The 24543-nt window shown below is 40.6% G+C and overlaps 1 protein-coding gene across 3 annotated transcripts in view; it reads right to left on the bottom strand.

Annotated features, from left to right (window-relative positions):
* Positions 1–21974, bottom strand: part of MLLT10 (MLLT10 histone lysine methyltransferase DOT1L cofactor) — a 128481-nt gene extending 106507 nt beyond the window's left edge. For 2 of the 3 annotated variants that reach the window (XM_086466548.1, XM_086466549.1), the window contains exons 1-3: positions 21200–21415; positions 17428–17507; positions 2284–2338 (exon numbers count right to left, since the gene is read on the bottom strand). In XM_086466548.1, coding sequence (XP_086322674.1) covers positions 2284–2338; positions 17428–17507; positions 21200–21368 — 304 coding nt within the window. In that variant the 5' untranslated portion in view covers positions 21369–21415. Of the gene's footprint in view, positions 1–2283; positions 2339–17427; positions 17508–21199; positions 21416–21935 lie in introns of those variants that run through there. The other variant, XM_086466547.1, reaches the window with a different exon arrangement.
* Positions 21975–24543: the final 2569 nt, after the last annotated feature.

The raw sequence follows: 24543 nt of genomic DNA, 5'->3' as shown, positions 1-24543 counted from the left end.
CCTAAAATTTCTGACAATCACTCTGATCATAACTATATGATATCCCACTCTTAAATTAATTAAATCAAATGTGCCGCTAAATACAGCCAACTCTTAATAATCCTTAGCACGGATAACCTGCTGACAGCTAAGCCACACCATGAATATTAGTCCAGGCTACACTCTGCTAAATCCAACTGTATTGTTTCCAAGATCTGTGCAAGTGCAGCAGCAGAATGGCCATTTTCGCACAGTGTGAAGACACTGAACAAACACATGCAACCAGCCCTTAGCTGCTTCTGTTCAGCGTCAGTTCAGACTTCTGACAATGGGAAGCACAGGAGGGACACTGAAGCACAATAGAACATATTCCACTCAAATCCAGACAGAATTATCAGTTTGGACTTGCTACAGGTTCTGATTACAGTGACAGCAGCCACCATCACCAAGCCAAGAGCAGGTGGGCATCTGTGTACTCTCCAGTATACCAAAAAAGATTATAAGCAACAGAAAATGCCATTCCCATTTGGCGCTTCACATGAACTCTTCAGGCCTTCCAGATCCAGACCAGCAACTTCGTGCAGAACCATCTGCATGAGTTTCCGACACTAAGCCGAATGTTTCCACAACACTGTCTAGAAACCACTTGGCTAGTACAGTCACTATTATCTAGGATAACTGAACTTCCCCTATCCCAATCCACCCCCAATAACTCATATAGCTAAGAGCTAACTATGGCTGTAAAAACAGTTAATGCCTCAAAAATGCAAATTATCGATGTCTTCTGTTTTCAGAGCAAATACAGAAAACAGTGCACTCAATTTTAAGAGCACTCTTCAGGCGAAAGCCTTGCTAAAATCAGTAATTCCATTTCAATTTCAGGCTATGTCCTAGTTTCAAGGTAGTATGAATGTTTACGCTGGTGAAAATATTCTGTAATCCCTTCTAACCCCTACCATTCTGTGACTCTACCATTACTTATTTCCTAAAAAAGCAAGTGTCCAGCTGCCATTTCTGAAGAAATTAATTTAACACTGCCATGTATCAACCTGTCTTGAGAGGAAGAATAGTTTAGACTAAAGTACTGGTCTGACACTTAAGATGGTAGTTTCACCAACACACAGACAACACCAACTCAATACAATCTCCCAACGCTCACAACGGATACTAAGTTTGACCGTGCTTTTCCCAAGAAGGGTTGGACCAGGTGATCCTTGAGATCCCTTCCAACCTGGTATTCTACGATTCTAAGTTCACTAACATGTTTGAGATAAGCAGACACTAGAACAGTGAACGCTTGAGCGTATACTGTACATTACAGTCAAAACATAGTCAAGGGAAAGGGTAGATCAGCCCAAACACAAGCAGGGTCTGTGTTCCTGCAACTCAACTGCAACAGAAATACCAAAGCTGCATCAACACTAAGCTAAGATATAAGTTAGCTCAAACCAGGACAATTAGTTAGAACATTACGTACGCAGCACAAAATTTCCAGAATACAATTTACATAGACTGCCCAAATTAAATCCAGCATTGTGATCATAACTTTTCTCCTCTCACAAGAGAAAGGGCTCAATATCAAAAGGACCAGGCTATTTACAGATAGATGATGGACAGGAATTTAGAAGTACCTAGTAAAGAGAGAAGAAGGAATTCCAGAAGTGATTGAAAAGTTCATTGAAATTTTTCGTTCACATCACCCAGCTATTAGTATAAACATTATCAAGACAGGATATTCAGTGGAGACTTTCTCTAGCAGTTCTACTCAGCAGGAGCAAAACTGATGATAACGTGAACAATGAAATTAGAAAGATGCAAGCGACAGGTAATCACTACTGCAACTTTTCAGCTCTAACTTCTTTGTTACAGAACCTATTAGCAAATCAGGCATGAAAGAGCTACCCTTTGAAAATGCACTGGTGCATTCAGTCTGGACTACAGACATAAAAATTCCACTTTCCTCCATGAATGGTGCACTTTCAACAGCATTCTAGAAACGTTCAAACTCCAACTAAATACACATAAAATTTATCCTTTTTACCCATTAAAATCTTACATTAAAATGCTCGTTCTCCTTCATTGTAACTTTTTTTTTCCTAAAAACTAAACTAGGAATAATGATTTATGTTCTCAAACTAAATTCAACCTAAACTGGACAGAAAAAGGTTACTGTAAAATAGTTCTCTCTTTCCAAACCAGCCAGTGTTTCCATTTATGTTTAGGATCCCTATAAATTTTTTTTTCACAGACTTTTTTCTCTCATACAAAATAAGAGAGTTCACAAAAAATAAGAATAAAACTTACCCCCATTATCTGTTCTCTTTAAAGCACCATCCTTATGAGGGCATAATTCACATCTCTAGGAAAAAAAAGCAAAAATAAAATAAAAAACCGGAACGATCATAGGAGCATTGAAAAAGAAACCATACACATCAAAACTGTTAGCTGACATTAAGGAAGCAACCATTCTTTAAAAGTGAACGGGTGTGTTTTCCCTTAACCTTTACTTGAATATTAGTGTTAGTTTATCACAAACAAAGCTTTCTCCTCCAGGTATTGAAACCATGATACATGGCAAAGCTACTCACAGTTCCACCTCCAAGTTTTTATTCCTGGATTCCACACCTTGGAATTCTGGAGACAAGCCTCCAAAAACTATAGCATGGGACAGACTTGCTTGATAAGGAACTCAGGCACAGTCCAAAGGCTCCCTACTGTACTTCCTTCTCCTAGGACCTCTGTATTCCCCACAGTGGTCAATCACAAAGACATGCCATGGATACAGTCAGCACAGGTGCACATATTACAGCTGACTTCATAGTCTCTGCTGACTCTCAGTTACCCTGAGACCCCAAAAGCAATCTTGCTTTCTGTTTCGGGAAAAGGAGGCCAGAAGTTGACTCATCCTTGGAATTCTTCAAGACTACATGTCTGGCAACATACAGTTTGACATCGTATTCTTCTGCCATACACCAGGATCACAACAGTACAATCTTTCTGCTATTGCTGCCTCTACCAAGTTATATCAAGTTTATCTCTAAGTGTCCTAGAGCAGTGTGAATCAATTCCAAATCAGTTCAGAGATGACAGAAACAGAACAAGTTTGACACACACTCCACTTCAACTGGTCAAAATGACACGCAAAGGAACACCATTCTAGGAGACCCTATACCTAGAAACCACCTTATTAAAACCTTTATGTATCCCCAAATTAGGGACAACTCAAAGCATACCAATCTAACAAGCTTTTTAAGAAACTGAAGAACAGTCTGATCATCAGATGCAAACTTAATATCACATCCTTCAAATAGAGAGGGACATCTGGCATCAGTACAGATCTCCTCTGTGTTCCCTGAACAGTATTATTCTCCATTACCAGCTAACTGGCAAGCCAGCTGATAACAGAGCCTATGATGCTGGAAGTGCCTCAGAAACAGATTGTCCAAATTTATTTGAGGAATGAGAAATTCCATTCCTGGAATTCATATGGCTGAAGTATATCTTGACGATATCTATTTCTCTTAACCTGTAAGAAAATTTGTATCAGCAGAAAAGAGGCTTTCACAAAGCGTACAATAGAAAAGTTCTTACTTTTGCTCAATGCATTGGTATAGACAGCTGCACACAGGAAGAATCTTTAGCATCGCTGCTTTGTGTCTTTTGCCTCACTCATCCCTCCCTCATATTCACCCACTAAAATGATCAGCAAATTATTGAAAGGCACCATTAAGTCTATGGTGAAATTTAGAGAGAAGAGTGGTTGAAAGCTTCTGAACCATTCTGTAAGGTGCCTGCAGACTCTGAGCATTACACAAGTTCCAGTCAAGGTTGTAAGGACTTCCTTTCACTGAAATAAACCGATCAGTTCCTTTTAAACAAAATCCTACATATGCAGTATGTATGTGAGCTGTATCTGAACATTCCAGCCCTCCAAACATTAAATACTAGGTGCTGACAGACACTTAGTAGCAGTAGGTCCATTTTAGTAAATTCCCCATACGCTGAACCAGATTCTCAAAGCAAGAAGTCTGGTACACATCGATGGTGACAGTGCAACAAAGTTTGTTCCCACTCCACAGCTGTGAGCTGGCAGCTCAAGGCCCAGGAGTAGAGATGATGTATCTACCACTGAGACAAGGGAAGCCGTTAACACAGTCTACCTTGCCCCACCTCTGCAAGCCTGTGGAAGTTTGACACACATTTTCACTAGTGGCAAAACCAGTTTAGGAGGTTCTCTTCTTCCCTCTACCACTCCCTTATTAATCTCTCCCTCTACCACTCCCTCAGCTGCTGACCCAACTATCTGCAGGGCTTGCCCCTTAAACCAGATGAGTGAAATGGAGTGAAATGAACTTTGTCTTTTTAACATTTTTAATTCAGGTCATATCACTGATGCAATTTAAACATAATCCCACAATTAGCTGCATCAGCAAAAATGAAGGCAGGAAGCCACAGCACTGCAGCATTAGTAATTAAAGAATTAGCAAGCTTCTTGAGCAAACTTTATCACACAAAAAAAAAAATCAAATCAAAATTATCACAGGACAGTAAGCAGCAAGGAATTGAACCAGTCTTTTACTCAGAAGAGTTAAGCATGCTCCACTCAGTCTCATCAGAGCTCAGTTTCAACTAATTTTTTTTTTGTCTTGTATCTATAATAGTACTTAGGTCCATTAAGACTTCCCTCATTATCCTTCTTCAGCCCTGGCTGCAACCGGTCAGAGAAAACAGAAAAAATGAAGTGCAGGAAGGAGGTTTGACAGCAGAAGACAACTTGTGTGCAGGGAGTTCTGCAGAGTGCCCTCTCGCTGGCGGGGAGCGGCATGCCTGCACTCTGCTCTCGTGGGGCTTGGTGACTGTGCAGAGACACCTGCACTCTGATGACAGGAAGCACTTCTGGTGCAGTGACTTCTAGCTGCTTAAAGAAGTGCCCTAGTAAGCCAATACACCACACAGTGGCCCTTTCCTTTCCCCCCTAGGTTATGAGCCTAACTCCTTCCCAGTCTCCCCACTCTCAGACTCTGTCACCCATTTCTGCTCTCCTGAGTTTCAAAATGCACCACACAGAGCTTTGCCAGGTGGGAACAGTGTGCCTCATCCTTTGAGACAAGTAACTGGTAGAGAATTTCCCCCCCCCCCGCCCTTTTCTTCTCCTTTTTTTAACTAACATGTTCTTACTTGTTCTAGAATCTTTCAGCTGCAACTATCACTTTTTTAAAATGCTATGTTGCTGTGAATTTGCAAAGCAACTGAAAAAAAATGTTATGCTCTTTCAAAATGCTTAAATGCATGTTGTTACAAAGGTTATTCTGCCCCGCTGAGGCCATATCTGCAGTACTGTGTTCAGTTCTGGGCTCCCCAGTTCAAGAGGGACAGGGAAGTACTGGAGAGTCCAGTGAAGGGCTACTAAGATGATGAGGGGACTGGAGCATCTGCCCTACGAGGAAATGCTGAGAGACCTGGGGCTCTTTAGCCTAGAGAAGAAAAAAAGACTGAGAGGATCTTATCAACACTTACAAATATCTAAAAGGTGGGTGTCAAGAGGATGGGGCCAGGCTCTTTTCAGCAGCACCCAGTGACAGGACAAGGGCCAATGGGCACAAACTGGAGCATAGAAGTTCCTCATGAGGAAAAATTTGTTTACATTAAGGGGAGCAGAGCACCGGAACAGGCTGCCCAGAGAGGTTGCAGAGTCTCCTTCTCTGGGGATATTCAAAACCCGCCTGGATGCGATCCTGTGTGACCTGCTGTAGGTGAACCTGCTTTAGCAGGGGGGTTGGGCTAGATGATCTGCAGAGGTCCCTTCCAACTCCTACCATTCTGTGATTCTGTAGGAGAAACAAAAGAAGATAGTTGGGTGTATATGTATCTCAGAAGTCCAGTTACTTATAATTTCTTATTTGAATGTTTTTGTCCATGCAATGTCTCCTTCCAATTTACTTATGGATGAAACGTGGAGTTTAAGTCACCAGAAGCAACAGCTGAATCACTCTATTAAATGCCACATCACATACAACTTGTATGATGGCATAAAGCTTTGTTCTTTGCAACACAGTATAAGGAATAATTTCACCATCTGTACGAACAGTGAGATTGTCTCCAACATTTGAGCACATGAACCATGCCAGGGCTCTCTTCTCCAGTTGTACATTGTAAGTCTTAGCTCCAGTAAAGGATTTCTGACACAGATTTATTGTCTGAGCATTCAAAAACATTGTAGGGAACTATTGAACAAGCTGAGAGGGAGGGTGCGCGGCAGGTAGCGGGGGCGGACGTGACACCCACAAGATATCACAGCATAAACAGGGCAAGCTGCTATGACTGTTCAACAGTTCAGATAAACATCAAGTTAGACAGTGCAAATGTGACTACGACAGAGGCTGACTGTGACCTAAGAGAACAACCACATCCTTCAGTGTGCTGAAGGGTACTAGTGCTATAGCAGGGACAGGCACCAGTGCACGTGGTGCTGCAGGCACAGCCAGTTGAATTAGATTTGAAGAGGAGGAGTGAAAAACACACAAATACTGGCTGAAGAGAGAATGAAGTCCTAGCAAGTGACATTGTCCCTCCCTTTCTGTCCTTACCAAGTGTAACATGGACATCTCATTTTTGCAGCTCTTTGCTGGAACAGACCAAGTTTATGGATCTAGCTTGTGTCCAAGCAGAATGCAGGTGAACTCTCAGCAGGAATTGCTTTGGACTGTGAGGTCTCCTGTGGAGGACTAAAGCGAAACCGATCTCAAAGTTATGCAGCTGGAACAGTCTGACAGCGTGACTGTCAGAACTCTCCTCTGAGCTACATAAACAGCAAGTTACTCAAGTGAGAGAAGACTGATCCTGTAACCTTAGCATTCAGGCAAATTGCGACTGCCTGGGTCTGATGAAAACCTCACTGCCTCACGAGGGGTCTAATAGTTAAAATGTCACCCAGCAGAGACCAAAAATGATCAAAAGCATGTGAGGCCCACGCAGAAGGGGAAAGAATCAATTTTTTTCTGTCAATATTTAAAAAGCAGAAATAGCCAAGAAGAAATAAAGAACAGTTAACTAACTAATTAAATAAATAAATAAATAAAGGAGGTATCCACTAAAGATACCTAGCAGTAAAAGAGTTCCAAGACCAACATACGGCAAGTTAAGGAGATAAATTAATCCACCTTCCTCTACTGAATTAGTCACAGTCCAGTGTGGCTCCACTGTACCATGGCACAAAGTTTTCTCCCTCTATTTTAGGTAAAAATGCCTTTCCATTTTAACCAAGTCTAACAGCTACTTTAACCAGCAGTAGGTAACATCAGACAAATCTAATTACTTGAGTCTTTTTGGTTAATGTAACTCTACCAATTTCTCAACTGCAAACGGAGGAAAGATTGTTTCCAGTTCAAAACAGAGAAGCTGATTTAATCCAAAAGAGTACCTTATTCATGTTGAAATGAAGAGAAAAGATGAGACATGTAGTAGCTAGGGAAGATAAAGACAAGGTACAAGATTATACAAGTAGGAGAGGAGGGAAAAAAAAAAAAAAAAAAAAAAAAGAAGAGTAGGAATACAGCATTGTTCTTCCCTCAGGGTTCTGTAAATTTGTAGCAACTTTCATAAAGCATCAGCAGCACACATCCATTATATGCTGTCTCTTGTTATAAGAAAACAAAGGTTAAAATTCTCGTGCAAGTGATTTACTGAATTCTGGTCCAAGCTAGGCCAATGGAACCATTCACCTGAATAATGACTGTCAAGGAAGTAAAGTCCTGCAGGACTGAATTCCCAGCATTGCAATGAGGCAATAAACTGTGTGTCTCAGTATGACCTGTTAACCTACATAGCACACGAAGATCTACAGCAGCTTAAATAGAACACAGTTCCTAAAGTTAGCTGAGAAAGCAAGCTGCAGTTCCAGCTGACTTTACTTCAGGCTCACTTTAAGCTAACATAACTGCACGCTGCTGCCAAAAGAAGATCACTGCCCATCCCCTGGCTCTATACTTTGTACTGCCTCCCTTGCTCTGGGAAGAGCATTCATTTGACCGTATGGAAATCCTATTCAGCAAGCTAAAAATAAAATACTTTTTTTTTTCAGCCAGATCACTTCTTTGAGCCATCTTTCCATAAGACCATACAAACAACACCAGATAAAAAAAATGTAATAGGAACACAGGTAGGGAGTAGAGAAAACATACAACCCCCCCTGTTCAGGAGGTGGCATCATGTATGCTGGCATGAGTATGGAATTCCAACCAAGGGCCTTGGGGAAAAAAATTAAAATTAAAAAAACAACCTACAGAACTAAAACATCACCATAAACACACACACACAAAAAAAAAGCCCAAACCAAACAAAATCAAAAAACTACACACCACACCTGAAACACAGTAATTTAATTTTGATAGTATTAGAGACATATTTCTTGGGCCCAGAGCATGACTTTCACATATTCCAAGTTTTTTAACAGGCAGTCACATACACAAATTGTTTCGTTTACAAGCTTATTTTCCCTCATAAGGTGTATTATACCCAGCATGACACCTCTCCTTCCAGAACTGCTTTTTTTAATCAAAAGTACATTTTGATCACAGAATTACTGTTTCATATTGCTCTACAGCAGCAAAACCAACAGTATTTAACTGAAAGGAACAACTTTAAGAGATTGCAATACATGAACCTTAGAGATACAAATAACAAAATAGCAAGTTACACAAAATCAGCATCACAGTTGTTGAAATCAAACAATCTCTTTCAATCCTTTCATCAACAAGGGTTAAAACTTGACAGACAAAACATTTTATCCTGCTGCTCCTGTTAATCATTACTCAGACAGAAGACTGGTTAAATCCAGTTGGTTTTGTTGCAAGTTTCAGTCCACATTTTAGTGAAAACAAACACTGCATACAATCAATCAAATTCTTGTGACTTTTTTAAAATTACCCTAGGAGGAGAGAGTCAGTTGCAAAGTAGAAGTCATTTTACTGCTTTACTTATGAATTTGCTTCCAAATACATCTATTTTACAGCATGCCATGCTACTGGGTATTTCTGCATCTATCTGAATGCAGTAACTCACCACACTCCCCCAAAGCACATGGACAGATTTGCAAAGGTAAGCAAAGCAGATGATCAGAAGGTTGGTTTCTAATCAATGGCTCTCCAACGGACAGCCCCTGATGCTCTTTAGCAACCTTGTCTCCCATTCACCAGTAGTTGCAGAAGCCTGCAGCACAGCTGACTGTGTCCAGGTATCCATCTCCCAAATCCTGTGGTACAGCTTCACCTAATTTCACCAGTATTCCATACCATTTTGTCCCACCCTTGGGTGTCAGCAGAAGGAAATATACAGAAGTCACCTCTCATACTCTTTATCCTATCTAAGATTATCCTTCCCAATCATACAGACTGTGAATATGCTAGCCTTGTACACTACCCCTTCAGATAATACAAAGTATCTTAATATGGGTTAAAACCCTGGACATCCATGTGGGTAGTTATTTCAGTTAACGTAAAGATAATTTAATGCTGGCAGGCACATAATCATTGCTGTCAAAAACATTAAAATTCTGGGGAGGAAAAAAAAAAAGGGTATCTAGAAACCAGTTCTGGATACAAAGTCCACCAGAAATCATATCTAGAGTTTCAGTTATGCCAACGTTGCACATACGTCAATCTACCTCTACACAACTAGCTGAAGTTCTTTATTCACTCTTTTTTTTGATGAAGAATTATCTCCTAAGCTCAAAACATTTTTGCTATTTATTCTTCTTCTCCCCCAAAGGGTGTGAAATTAGCATTACATCTTATCCAAAAGATACAGTCTTATATTTTCTCATCTTCCTTTTATACGTTTTTCCCCCCTATGTCTCACTTCCCCCTAGTGTTTTGGCCCATTTCTTTGATTGGGAGGCAGGAAGTGTAAAAAAATAACACACATACATTGGAATAAAACCAGTGAAAATAAGAAAGACTCTGTTTTCCCCCTAATAAACCTGGAAAAATTTGGAGTAATTTTAGTGATTAGTTTGTGTTAGATTCATGCAAATATGGCACTGAACAACCAAGGTAAACATAGCTCACTCTATAAAGTGACACCATATTCTAACAGCATTTACATAAAAGTGTACTAATTACACCACAGAGAACTAGATTTCACTTAACAGAAAACCTAACTGAAATACAGGTCATCAGAAGGTATCTACAGAACAAATGCCTTGGAGCCTACAAAGAAACAGTTTTTGCAAGATTAGACAACCAGAGGAAGAAAAACCCAGAGATATTTGCAGTGGTGCAAACCAGTATACTGGAAATTTAGATCCTGGCATAAATTCTATCAATAGATGAGAATTCACAGGCAGTTAGTACAAAACCAGACACAGCAACAGGATGTGTACTAGACTGACCACATTTACATCCGCTGGCAATAACTTACTCCAGCCCTCAGAACCCAGCAACATCTCATTTCTCCCTTCATCCCGTCAAGTCACCTTCTATGAAGCAAACCCAACACTGCCAACATACAAAGACTAACCAGAGAAGATCATCCTCTCAGCCCTTCAAGCCTCCAGAAAGTCAAATTAAAGCCACAAGCATTCCCACATGCTGCTGAAATTACTGAACCTCTACTCACACCAAACTCATGCTGCCTATTCATAACAAATCCTTTTACTTCGGTATTTTACTAATCTTTCCTTTGGTGTTTTTTTCCTTAAAACCAATTAGATACTTAAAAAATTCCCATTACAGTTTATTTCTGATTTTTTTTTTTTTGACATCCATGCTTTATACTACTTGCCAGAGTCAAAAATTCGTTTTTTACTTGTTCAGTACTGCAAAAAAGATTAATTGCATAAACTTTTCCAAAAGCTTCTATAGGAATACATGGCCCAGCCAATGAAGAGACTGGTATCTACAAAACCAAACCCACATTTTCTTATTTATGTCTCTGAACTACATCTGGATAGCAATATACTCTATCAAAAGTCTCAAACTGCAGTATTTTAAGACCTTACTTATAAGCCCACAAAATACTTTGATCTAAATGGCTCAATGAATGATAGAAGCAAAATAAAGTTCCAACAGTCTCCAACCTATGATTTACACCGGACTCCAGTATTTATAAGCCACAATGAAGAACCAACAGAAATCGAAAGATCTTCTGCCACATTCAAGAATCCCCAACTGGCTGACACTACTAATAGAGCAAACGAACGCATACTGTCAGTACTTCTCTTCGAAAGTGCTATGTTCTGCAACTTGACAACTTAAGAAATTAAGTCATCTTCATCTTCAAATAATCATTTCCTGATGCTGACAAATTTGCCAAATCTCTGCCCCATCTCTATTCAGTCATCTGTCCCAGGAGAAGGAGAGAACTTTTTTTAAAGCAGGCAGTTGACAGGTAAAAGAAAAACAGATTGACTACCTGAAGCATTTCAGGTTTTATATCCAGATAAATTAAAGAGACTTGATCTAGTTCTCTCTATAAAGGCATCAGATAAAAATATATGCACATTCAGTTAGCTCTGTCAAAAACATCTACTACAGATAATAAATTTACAGACCATGACAAGAAGATTAGAGGCACTCAACATGCAAATCAGCATTCTTCCAAGACCATCCAGTCACTATATACTACAGGTGACACCGAGTCATACTTCTACTCAACACATGTAAGGTAACTAGAAGAGAGAAATGCCACGGAGTACAATGCAACACAGTGACGACACACAGCGTGCATCCAACTGGCTACTCCAACTTCAGAAGTCCAAAGCCATAAATCTGCAACTACATCTTTAAGACTAGTAAGCCCTGCTAGATGTTGCAGGAATTCAAATTATAAACATACATAAAGTTTAAGACGCACATATTCATCTTTAATGGAAAGCATCAGAAGGCTATGAGAAATACCTGTCATGTTTGGCTGGATTTCCAACTAAACACACAAGCTTTTGTTATCAGGCTGAAAAGTATGCTACTGACCAAATTCAACCTAGCTGAAGAAAACACAGTATGGGATGGTTCACTTCAATGTCCTCCTGCAACATACTATAGCTATACCCTAAAAATTCCAAGGTATAAAATGTTAGCATGCATTCTATGTAAGGCTCCTTGCAGTTAAGGAGCTCCTGGCTTACTACATCTGCCAGTGATTTAACAGTCTAGGAATGAAACAAATAGTCACAAAACATTTCTGTGTAAGAATTAAGCAATTCCTGTAACCCAAACTGTTTTGCTATAGTCTGACTTTGGTTATTAATTTTGCCACAGAACCTTCAGAGCATTTACTAAAGTACCTGTTACACTGATACCTATATTAAAAATTTTTTTTATCACGTAGTACTTGAGCAATGGAACAGTGTGTTTTAAAGCCTGAATACTCTATGTATCTGTATTTGGCATATTGTAATTATAAATTACTGCCCAAATAAGGTGTACATTTAGGTAAACCGCAGCTAATCAAAACTGAAAAAAAAAAAATCTAGCAGACCTTTTCAGCTGTAATGAAGTGCTTCAGATAAGTTTATGAACTCAGCAAGTATGCATACAAGCAGGGAAAAATGCAGCTCAAAAAAAAAAAAAAGCATGAAGGCAGCACAAGCAGAAATGGCATTACCACTCCCACTTCGATATGCACAGCACACAACGCAGTGCATAAGGTTCACTTCACCAGTCGGAGGGGAAGCTGCACAGAACTATACTGCACTTCTGCAGCACCTTCTGCCGTTTGTACTCCTGACCTCGATGACCAGGCACTATGCAATCCTAAGAAATTCTGTCATCTTGGGAGTCACTGCGCAGTAAGGTTATAGGTCTGTACTCAATACATACATTAAAAAAAACCTGGACAGGAAAAAGTATTTTCTCCTGATTCTACTGCTGTGTAAAAGCCACACAAATAACAAAAGCACACAAGTCAATTTTTCTGTTGTATGCTCAACACTAAAGCAATTTTTCTACTACTTCTTATAGTATTCTTAGAAGTAGTTGTAATAATATTCTTATATAAGACATCTTTTAAGGAAAATTATGGATACACATTAAAAAAAATAATTTTAAAATCTCTTTAAGAATTATTTCAAGAGATATCTCCAAGGAGAACGCATAGCACATTAGTCCTGAATGGCTTGGTGGTCAGTATTTCAAATTGAAAGAAAAAAAAAAAAAACCAAACAGCAAGTTTTCTCCTTCTGAAATTAACTTTAGTTCACCTCTGTTGTGACCGTATTTATCAATGTACAGTCTAGTTTACAGATATATGTAATAACCACACCAAAACTAATTCTAAGCGTGGGCACAGAGATCCCATTCCCCTGGAAGCAGCCTCTTGAGCCAGAACTGTCAGAGCTCTGATCACAAACCCATCTGCATATGGAAAGCCTACATTCCTATCTCCTCCTTCTTTGCCTCCTTCTGTTTAGGCAAGAGACAAGTAATACTACACCTACGGTTATTCTACACTACATGAAAGCTGGGGGTGGGGTGTTAAACTATAGATATACCATACAACTCTTACGAGCAACCCTACAATAACAAACTTGTGATGCATGTGATGAAAGATATTTTTAAAAAAGGGAATTTGGAGAGGAGAACTACAATCGTTGTTATATTAAAGATTTAAAAAAAAAAAAAAATCTCAAGTGTTCAGACTGTGGATCATCTGTGCAGCAGATGCAGGAACAGGTCAGGTCTGGCAGGATTACTAGCAGTAACCTATCACTATGAGAGCACAATGTACCTGAACCAGCTTTTGAGGTAAACAGTACAGCAGCATTTCTACAGCTCTGAACCCTTAAGTGTTAAGCACTGTATCATCTAAACTGACTGCAATGACAGTCTTTCTGTCTCCGCACCGAGTTCCAAGAAACACACTTGCAAGTGCAGACTCCAGTAATGATTGACTCAGCTGAGATCCAGATGAATACTATCCCATCTCTTATGTGGCTAGCTCCACAGGGAGTCACAGCCCCCTCAACACATTCACCAGGACTAAAATCCAGGTGGCTTATTAGACAAGCTATAGTGTCATGCAAATGTGCCAACTCAGTTCTGGGCCAGTACTGCATTCAACTTCACAAGCCACCTCATCAAAAAAAAAAAAAAAAAAGTAGCACAGAAATGCCAAAACACCACCTTTAAAATCTTAAGAGTAATCTGCACCAAGTCCAAACTGACTTTTCCAGATGCAATGACAGGCTTATAACATACATACTCCAGTGAAACAGATCAACAGCATATTAATTCACTGGCAATGCTTTAAGCAATCTGACATCTACAAGCCGAGCTGTGCTTGAGGTAGTAAAACTTCCTGGAATTCATAACACTGAAGTCCAGCACTGAGATCTCCTGGTCTCTCTGAATCAAGTTGGATTCACAAGGACCATCATCTACACATAGCTAAGCCTGACCAAGCTAACTTTGTGTAAATGTTGGATGCCTCTGTGCCACCTGGTATCTTTATCAAATGGATTATTCCAGCTTCTTCATGATAAGTACAAATAGTAGTAGCTTGTAGTAAACCACAAACACATAGTCTATTTACACTCTGCTATACACTATAATTAAACCACTCTTAAAATAGGATCATCAGGAAAGATGTTTAGTACATAATAGGATGATGGGGGGGGGGGGGGGATCTTTTTGAACAACAGTTGTGCTACAATTCCTAAACTTAGCTTCTCTAGTCTCTCCTTGGATACCAGTACTATCAGCCCCCGCACAACACACATGCACCATTCAATTTCCCAAGCCAGGACCCAAAGTCCCTTACGTACTACTCCATATGTATACATCCTCATACGTACCCTAATACTACTTCTTCCTACATCAACACGTATCTGCCCTGCTTTTTGATTCAGAAGTTCAGGTACATCTGAAGATACCAAAAGGGCCCACTATGCAGGGTAACAGCAGCTGGTGCTGACACAGGCAAAGCTGAGAGCCGTTGCCACCCATCTTGAAGACATTCACCATAGGTCAGCTAAGATCAATTGGCTGATTTAGGGAAAACTAAGACTTTTCAAGCAATAGTTAAAAACTTATACAGTGATTGTAAAAAGTGCATACTGGCATTACAACTTTCTATTTATTAGGTACCACATAGGCATGATAATTAGGTAAGTCAAATAATTACCAGACACCTCGATACATTCATTATCCAAACAGTTCAGGTTTACAAATATCACAGTTTCATAAATAAATAATCAGCCACCACTTTCACTGACAAGCAGTATGTACCAGCTTAGTGGCAGCACACAAAAGAAACGGAACACAGTAGATATCAGCATAAAACAGCTGAAAGGCTATGGGAAGCCAACTGCTCTAACCTGCTGTTAACCAAAGTTCTCTGGTGACCCACCTACTTGAGTTACAGGCTCCTGAGTTAGTCTATTTCTTTCAGTTGTTAAAGCAAGACTAACTTTAGTGCGAGCAATTAACCCTAGTCTCTTATCAGCATGGCTTTATTTGCCCAGTAATGGCAGCTTGAACAGAAAAAAAAAAAAAACAAACCACCCAAAACCACACAACAGACAGGATCAGCAGGGAAAAATATGCCTTGAGCGCACAACTTGGGCCTTTTTAAAGATTAAAAATAACTAAGTAGAAGCATGTTCAATGTAACATGGTTAATTTAACTCCAGTTTTGTTTCTAGACAAAAAAGGACAACAGAAAAACTAAGCTTTAGACTTCTACAGTGATGACAAGGAGGTTTTGCAAGTAAGCATGTTAAAACTTCTGCATCTGATAAACTGGTTATAATAAAGTTCCAGTTTTCGTACTTCAGTCAGAGCTTCAGTTTAGTTTGTATTACAAATGGGACTTTCCCCCCACAACACAAGAGCAGTAACCAACTTGTTGAACTGTACCATAAACAAACACCATCAGGTGGAAACAAAAACAGAATACATTGGGCAGAAACTTCAGTTAAGTTCATTACTATCACTTCTTAACTTCAAACAGCAAAGAAAAGCAGCATAAAGCCTATCAAAGCTATTCTCTTTAGTAAACTCAAGAAATTATTGCAACGCAGTGAGACATCATTTATTTTAGAACTCAGCAGAGTTCTCATTCATTCCTAGTGTCAGAAGCCAGGAATAACTATATCTTAAATCCTGATGAGACTTCCCTATCATGCACCAGAAAAATCCTCCTTCTAGCCACCATCTCTCTTCTCCTCCCCTCTATATTTTTAACTTTGCTCTCAACCTGTATATATCAAACTCAGAAACATGAAAAAATGCTACTCTTAAAACTTTACATTGCTGATGGTCTTCCCAGGAAAAGAAAGAAACAGCCTTTCTTAGAAAGCGTGGGGGTTTTCATTTTCTGTTGTCAAGTGTTTGGAGAGCACACAGAAATCAATCTCTTCCTGCTCCCATCAACAGGTCTGCTTTGGAAGGAGTAATGAAGTCTAGGAAAGTGCTAGAAACATTAGTTACAAGTTGGGAAAAGGTAGAGGAAAATGATTCTTTCAGTGCCAAAAGTTCACACAACACTAAGTCATCCTACCATTTCTATAATACTTTACATTAGATAAGGAAATAGGTAAACAGCCCATGTAAACACTCTGCCAGTCACTGACATTAACTGAAAATTTGGTCTCAGGCTCTTCATTTGTCTTTAGATAGGAATTAGAAACAGTTTAATCACTGCCCTAAGATGCTGCACCACCTTCTCCTCCAACTTTTACATGACAAATATTTTCAGAGGCACTCTCACTTTATCTTTTGCTGGAAGACAAACTAAAAAGTGCCAAGTAGCGAGCAACACAATGCTCTTTTTCTAAAAATACTGATACCATGCAGCTTGATCTAAAAACATACAAGTCTGAGCAAAAGAAAACCCATCATGTAGTCAAGAAAAAAAGAAAAAAAAAAAAGCTTTGGGCTTTTCTGTTGTTGTTCAGAAGGATTATCTGAATTCCCAATATTTACCATAAAAAAATAAAGAGACAGAGAAAGAAAATGTTTCTTCAATCAGAAGTATCACATTCCAAGTAAGCATTAGATTCCGAAATTAAGAGCACTACTTATTGGTTAAGTGCTCCTAGACTGAAGCTTTCAACTGGCAACCTAAAGTTGCTGTAGAAGAAAACTGGACACAGATTTTATTTCCTCCGCATACCTAACTATGTAAGTGTGAAATTGACAAAATTACACAAAACCCATACCACAGATAAGAAGAAAATAATCTCTGAAAGGGCTGGGGAAAAAGAAAACAAAGAAAAAAACCAAAACAGGGGAAAAAAAAAAAATCAAACACACACCACAGAAATTGTCAGAATACTTACACAGTTGCATATTTCCACTTTAAAAAAAAATTAAAAGTCTTTCTGAATAGCATCTAGATGGAATTATGACAGAAAGCTAAGCTATTTTCTAGTATTTCTGGGACACTTGGGTAAATGTTATCCACACAAGCATTATATTATAACTAGCATTACTTAATAAACAAAGCACATACCACTCTGGCTGCTCTTTCCTGAGATTCACACTTCCTGCAAAACCAAGGTCCAGTGGGTACTTGAACAATTCCATAGCAAGCTGTTTTGAACAAGACAAAATATTTCAGCAAACAAGAGCAGCACTACAGTACTAATATGAATGTTATTAAAAAAAGTTTAGTATTCGTTGAGCTCACATGATTTTAACAAGTCAAACTGACATCTACACATTGCACATTAAATCCTACCACAGTGGTAGCAGAAATGAAGTACAACAAGCTTCCACTTAAAAATTTACACAAAATTTGTTAAAAAAAGGTACTGATTAGCTTGAAAAGTAATGTAAACCTTCAAAAGCAGCAATGTCTCATATATGATCTGTTTTGCTATTTATTTACTAGCAAAACAGGTAAAACACAATAACACACACCCATAATTTATAATGAAGTCTTTTTTAAGATAAAACTAATAGCAACTAAGAAATCTTGAGTTTGTCATGAGAGATTCATACACTTAATTACTATCAACTTCTCTTACTCTTTCTAAAATAACTGGTCTTAAGTAGAAAATCCATAATAAACACAACAAAGCCACAAAGTTTGTGCTTTTTTCCCCCTAAAAATTCATATGGAGCTGCAAATACAACTAAACTGAGCATAAGGGCTAGGATTAGCTGCAACTATAGCCAGGCTACAACATAAGTCTCTTTGAAAAGAGATTTTGAGACATGCAGATTTACCTGCAAGACATCTATATTTTTATAGTCTATTAAAAAAAAAAAAAAAACCCACAAACAAACAAACAAAAAAAAAAACCACCCAGGAGTTTGATAAGAAATTCCACAGAAAAAGAGTTTAGTATTCCGGCAATACTGTTCATGTTTGAAATGCACAGATCAGGAAACTTTAAGAACTGCTGAAGGAATGAAAACAGAAGAACACAAGCGCTGTGAGTATATTCTAATATACGTATGGATTTAATAACTATTAACAAACAATCAAAAAGCCAAACATTTTCCTCAAAAAGACAATCCTGAATCTGACATTTTTAATAGCTCAATTCCCAACAATCATGTGTTACTTAGAAAATCTGGTTTAAGTGTGTAACTAGGAAAAAAATATATATGATAAACTAACAGCTAAGAGGAAAGCTGAGATTAAATTAGTATCTTCTAGTACATATACAAAAATACTGTTGGTTTTGTGCTAGTCTGAAGACCAATAAAAAAGAAAAACAGTAATGCAATAGTAGTATAAAAAACACTTGGCTAATACACCTTTCCTTTTACAAAGGAAAGTCAATGAAATCATCTCCTATTCTATACATACATGTAGTCATATTAAGATCCGTTGTCAGATGTTCAAATACATTATCCGAGTACCGACAGACCAAACTATCCTCTTTCTACTGCACAATAAAGTTCTTTAGCATGAGGAAAAACACCTTGTTTTCGTTGCATCTGTATTAACCACAGATGAGGGGGACTTTGAGTTCCTCTTCAGAAATTAAGAAGGAGACTTTAAACGTGCATTCGCACATTTAGATTAACAACAGTCAATACAGAGTAAGGAACTAATTACAGAATGCAAGTCATCAAGACAAGGCTGGCAGTTAGATCCAAAGGCAACAGGAGCTGGGCAAAGAGCAAAGTTGAAGTGAAGTTCTTTTATATCTACCAACATAACAGAGTACACTCAGAGCCTAGAAGTCCACCACAGGTTTGTGCTCTGATATGCTGTGATACTCTTTATTGAGCTCCAGGACTTCCTTTGGTTTACACTTCCACTACTATGCAAAGCTTCTTCAAACACAGGAAGAGATTTTGTCCTCCACAACTTTCCAGTGACTTAACACTTGAAAAGAGGTTTCCTCTGAACCAAAAATAATTATAACAACATAAGAAGCAGACAATAAAGTCTCACGGGTAATACTGTTGCCTGAACTCCAAGGGACTACCAGCTTTAACCATGAGGACTACTACTTTTACTACAAAACGAGTGGACACGCTTCCTCTACCACCCTCACTCACATTACACATCAAATCCAAAATGCAAAACATCAATGACACAGTACATCAAAACACAGTTCTTCTGTTCTTCAGACCTCTACAACAGCATTGGGATTTAGAAGAAGCAGTCTTTGCACACTTCCTGCCAGATTCAAATTCAGATTTGGACTTGACCTTAAAAAAAAGTTCAATACTATTGTACCAAATTTAATGAAGTGGGTCTAAATTTTTTACTTCCTAAAACAGACTTCTGTCTTTCCCACTATTTCAGCTCCAACTGCTGTTACCATCAAATGCTCTTACTGAAAATACTAGCAAGGCTCTAGATGCAAAGGAAGATGCCCAAGATAATAGAAAAGTAACAGCTGGTTCAGGTATGACTTTTAAAAGTTTTCATGTTTCAGTGTTCTTTTTCATGATCCTAAGATTCCACAACAGAGAGTTAACTTACTGGTTAACATCACTCAGCTATTAAGACGACGGAAAACTGGTTCAAAACTAATTTCACTGATCCTGTCAGCTCCCAGCTGAGTTCAATCCAACATTAACAAGAATAACTGAATTCCTTTGCAGATCTCCTTAAATCACGACTATTTCTCATTACTTCTTGGCAGTTTACAAAGGAGCATATACCTGAAACAGTTACTACGCACACATTAGTACAGTTACAGACACACATTAGTAGTATTTTCACATGCACTAGGCATGCAGACAAAATGCACTGGATTTAGGATTTTCTGTCTCCTCCAATTTGTTCACCACCTAGGAGGAGTCAAACAGCCAGCCACAGAGTTCATATGACTGCCTGGGAGTTGAAAGAGAGGAACTATCATCTTATTTCTCATTTCTGCTGCCATAAAGCAAAAGTCATCATAACTTCCTTTCTTACAATGTAAGCAGCAGAACCCAGTCTCTTCCCCTGCTCTCACAAGAAGGGTCAACCCACTGACAGAAACAAAACAATCACACATGGAACAGGAACATGCCAGATCCTTGAGCCAAGCTGGAAACCAACCAACCAGCCTCCACTAATCCAAACAAATCCAGCATCAGCCATTCGGACTAGCACCCTCCCCCTGCAGAACCACAACAGGAAGTCTCTTCATCTACCGGGAAACATCAGCCAAATGACATTCAAGGAACAGGAGGCAGAGGAAGGAATCACATGACAGACAAGTCTTTCCTACACACCACTCTCTTCCAATCCTAAACCCTCCTTGTCTACTGGCTGCCCCTCAAACAAATTTTTCTAATTTGTGAAAGGCAGGGGCAACAGGGACCGAGTACAGGAAGAAAGACAGACAGCAACAATTGCCAGAACAGAGATTCTGTAAGAAGTTCCACAAAGAAGGAAAGGAGTTTTAGGTAGTCTTTGGACTACTGCAGCTGAGGTTGTTAATAGGGTGCAAAGGTGGGCTGGGAAGCAGAGACACAGAATAGGTACAAGGGGAAGAGAAAAAAATCCTGGAAGCGACGGTCTTCCTTTCTCGCAGCCATAATGTAGGAAGTCATAACATCGGAAGTCTCTCATGAGGGAAAAGACAGACAGACTGGAAGGACAGAGGATGACAGGACAGGTCGGACTAGAAAGCACGTGGCCCTAGAAACAGGGAAACAGGCTTCGCAGGTGACAAGAAGGAGCTGGGAGAGGGGAGGGAGAGAAGAAGGGGAGAAAAACGGCCAGGGGGGAAGTAGGCCCAAGGGAAGAGGACAGGGAGCATCAAGAAGGAAGTAGCAAGGCCTGAGGCCAGAGCGGGTGAGCTGGCACTGGCCTACCTACTCACCTTGATGCACTGCGACATTGCAGCCGTGCCCATCGCAGTAGACAAGCGGGTTCTCGGCCCAGCCCCTCTCGTCGGAGCACACGCAGCACCCGCCGATCATCTCCTTCATGCTATTGGAGAACTCACCCTCCAGTGACACAGGCAGCAGCAACGGCTCACTAGAGACCATCTAAGGGTTAAAAACACCGTCGTCAACAACACACCCGCGCACACACGCCTTACCCCCTGCCTGCCCCCTCCCCGGCGGTGTCTCCCCTCAGTCACTCAGCCGCCGCCGCCGCCACCGCCGCCACGGCAATGATTTAGGGCCCATGACCGCTGGCTGAGAGTCTCTCCTCGCCCCGCCCGACCAACCGGCCGGGCTGTATGAGCCACGCAGGGGCAGCGGCAGGCGGCGGCGGCGCGCCGAGGAGGATACCGCACGGCAGGCTCACGGGCGGGCGAGCGGGGCCGGCGCGCAGGCGCACTGCGCGCCCCCGCGGAGAAGGCCTCGGCCTGGGCCTCCTCGCGATGGTTCACGAGCCGCCCATGGAACGTGAGCCGCGGCTCAGCGCGCGCCCGCCCGCCCAACGGCTCCAACCGCCGCGCCGAGAGAGCGTGCGCGAGAGCGCGAGCGGCGCCCCGCCAGGCCCGCCCGCCCGCCCCTCGCCTCGCCTCGCCTCCGCGCGGGCCGGAAAAGCCGCGCTCTGGGCACCTGGTGGCCGCCCTCCGCCGCCGCCCCCGCTCCGGCACCCACCTCGGCGCGCTGCCACTCGCCGTCCCCCGGGCGGGCCATCTCGCCCCCCGCGGCCGGCCCAGCCCCAACGCGCTCCGTGCCGCCACCTCCCGCCGGGCCGCTCGGCGCTCCGCGGGACAGCCTGGGCGAAACCGCCTCCCCTCGCAGGCCGGGCGAGCGCTACACGGGCTTATTGCTGCCCCCCTCCCCGCGGTGTGGGGGGGCGGGGAGGTGGCAGACATGCGCCCCGCTCCCACCCGCGCTGTCACTCTGCTCATGCCCCCTTCAGGAAGGCTGGAGGGAGGACTCGCCCCATTCCCGCCCTCCGCCCACCCCGCAGAAACCGTTTTTACTGTCTTGTTTATTTTCCCCCTGATGTGCTGCAGGACTAATGCATTCCCGCTCCCAACTTTTATGATCCTGTTTATATCCCCTCGGTGTGCCTGCGGGACTAATGCGTTCTCGCTATTGCGCCACTTCCCTGCCCTCGCTGCAACTTTTACTATTTTGTTTATTTTCCCTTCAATGGGGCTGCAAAACGAATGCATTATTAATCCCGCTCTTTCTTCTCCCCCAAACTCCTGGTGTGGACGCAGCGCTGGGTGGCTATTGCTGCTGCAGCAGCAAAGGTGGTGCTGAAGAGATCTGACGAAAAGAGACTGGGAAGGCCACGGACACAGAAAACCAAACATGTTCTTCAACACAGCTGCTCTCTACTTTTACCTAGAGGAGCTATGCCTTCCTAGAAGCTGGGCGTTTGGGGGTTTAGTAAAACAATTCTGTTGTTTCTCTTAATTAAGGAGGGGTGCAAAAAAAATTTTTTTTTTAAAAAAAAAAAGGAAAACCTGGGGGGAGAGCAAGCTGAGGTGGTCAGCAGAGAGGAAATTCTCAGGCTATTCAGTTCTCCATTGTAAGCAGGTATGCCTGTAGCAGAAGGAACTAATCGTGGTGATTGTTAGGAGGCCAGAGAAATTAAATGCAGCCTTGCAAAATTCTGCTCACTCGCTTGCCCCAGGGCCGGCATTTATTTATTTATTTATTTATTTAACGTTGGGCAAGGAAGATACAATTGATTGATCTTCATTATCATGCTAAAAGGCAGAGAAGCAGGATTGTGCGTGGACTGTATTTTTCATGACGATTTTGCAAGGCCAGCTTAGTTGATGTGGTATCCATACAAATCAATACCGAATTACGTACGTTCCCGGACATGGCGCTGTATATACATCCACACGCAGGTTCTATTTTATCATTGTTAACTAATAAAACATCTGCACTTGTGTACGGGAGTATGACAAACTGCTACGTGGAAGGGAGAGGTGGGACGTGCACAACTCTCTACCCCCTAGAGACAGCCCAGCCTGCAGCTTGTATTGCAGGATATCTCAGGTCAAGCTCTTTTCTCTCCTTGGAAGTTTCAAGTGAAATTATTTAGATAGAGGAAGAATGGAGAGCAGGCAAAAAAGGAATGATGAAGGTAGCTTCCTAGATGAAGGGCCCAGCCACACACGCTATTAACACAGCCATTTCAGCCACATTCTAAACATTTTTCTGTAAATGGATGTTCCAATATCCTTGAGAGTTTAGTAGTTTTTAAGGCGCATGTAAAAATGGAGGTGGGGGGTAGTGGAAGGTAGAATGTTTCAGTTTGTGTAAAATAAGTCAAGAGATTGCTCTCAAAAAAAACCCACCCCCAAATGTCTTGTCTCAACACTGAAGAAAAACAAATTTGAACATAAAACTATTTACATTATAAAATATACCTACAACACTATTTTTATTACTTTTAAAGCTTGTAAAAATACCCTGAAAATTGCAGGTGCAAGCAATTACTTCGTAAGGAAATAAAGCAATTAATATATCCCAGTGTTTAAAAAAAGACCCGCAAATTATTTGAAGCCGATACAGTGTCCCAGCCCTTCTTCATTCTTGTCAAGAAAATGACATCTAATTTAAAAAGCATTCTCAACGATTCTGTTAACCCTGTCCAAAAAAAAAAAAAAAGTCACATTTCAGCAGCAAATCTGTCCTTTATTTCCCTGACAGTTAAATTAATATAAATATCCTTTTAAAATGAAAATATATTAAATATATTTTCATTCGTTGGATTTATACATTTAGTGAAAGTCGTATTGTAACAAACAATTTAAATTTTTCTCACAGCTTTTTTTTTTTTGAATTCATTGAGAAGATCTTCCTGCAATTTCTTCTTTGAAAAGCAACTACTACAATTCCCAGGTCTGTCCTTTTTTTTTTTTTTTTTAATGGGAGCTATTTTAAGGCTCAATTTTTTGTTTTATAAAGAAGCATCACCAAAGAAAAAATTAATCACTTTGCAACAAGTCGATTAAAACTGCACCACGGCAACAAGAGTATGTTAGTGAAAAACCTACCGTATAGTTTTCAAATAAAAATATTTTAATCTCGCACCACGTAACACACCAGCTCAGTATTGAACAGCCTGAATTTTTGCTTTGGTCAAAATCCAGTCAGGCCTAATACATTCAATTATTTAATTAAACATTTGTCATCTTTTTATGGATTTCTATTTAAATCTTTCTATAGAAAGAATGAACATGGACTGAAAGAAACTCCATGACTACCACCTTATGGTATTGTGTAATATTTG

The sequence above is a fragment of the Leptosomus discolor genome, chromosome 6 (genome assembly GCF_034619465.1).
Source record: "Leptosomus discolor isolate bLepDis1 chromosome 6, bLepDis1.hap2, whole genome shotgun sequence".
NCBI lineage: Eukaryota > Metazoa > Chordata > Aves > Leptosomiformes > Leptosomidae > Leptosomus > Leptosomus discolor.
Note: the sequence above shows the minus strand (reverse complement) of the source record. Positions and strands in the feature narration are given on the sequence as shown.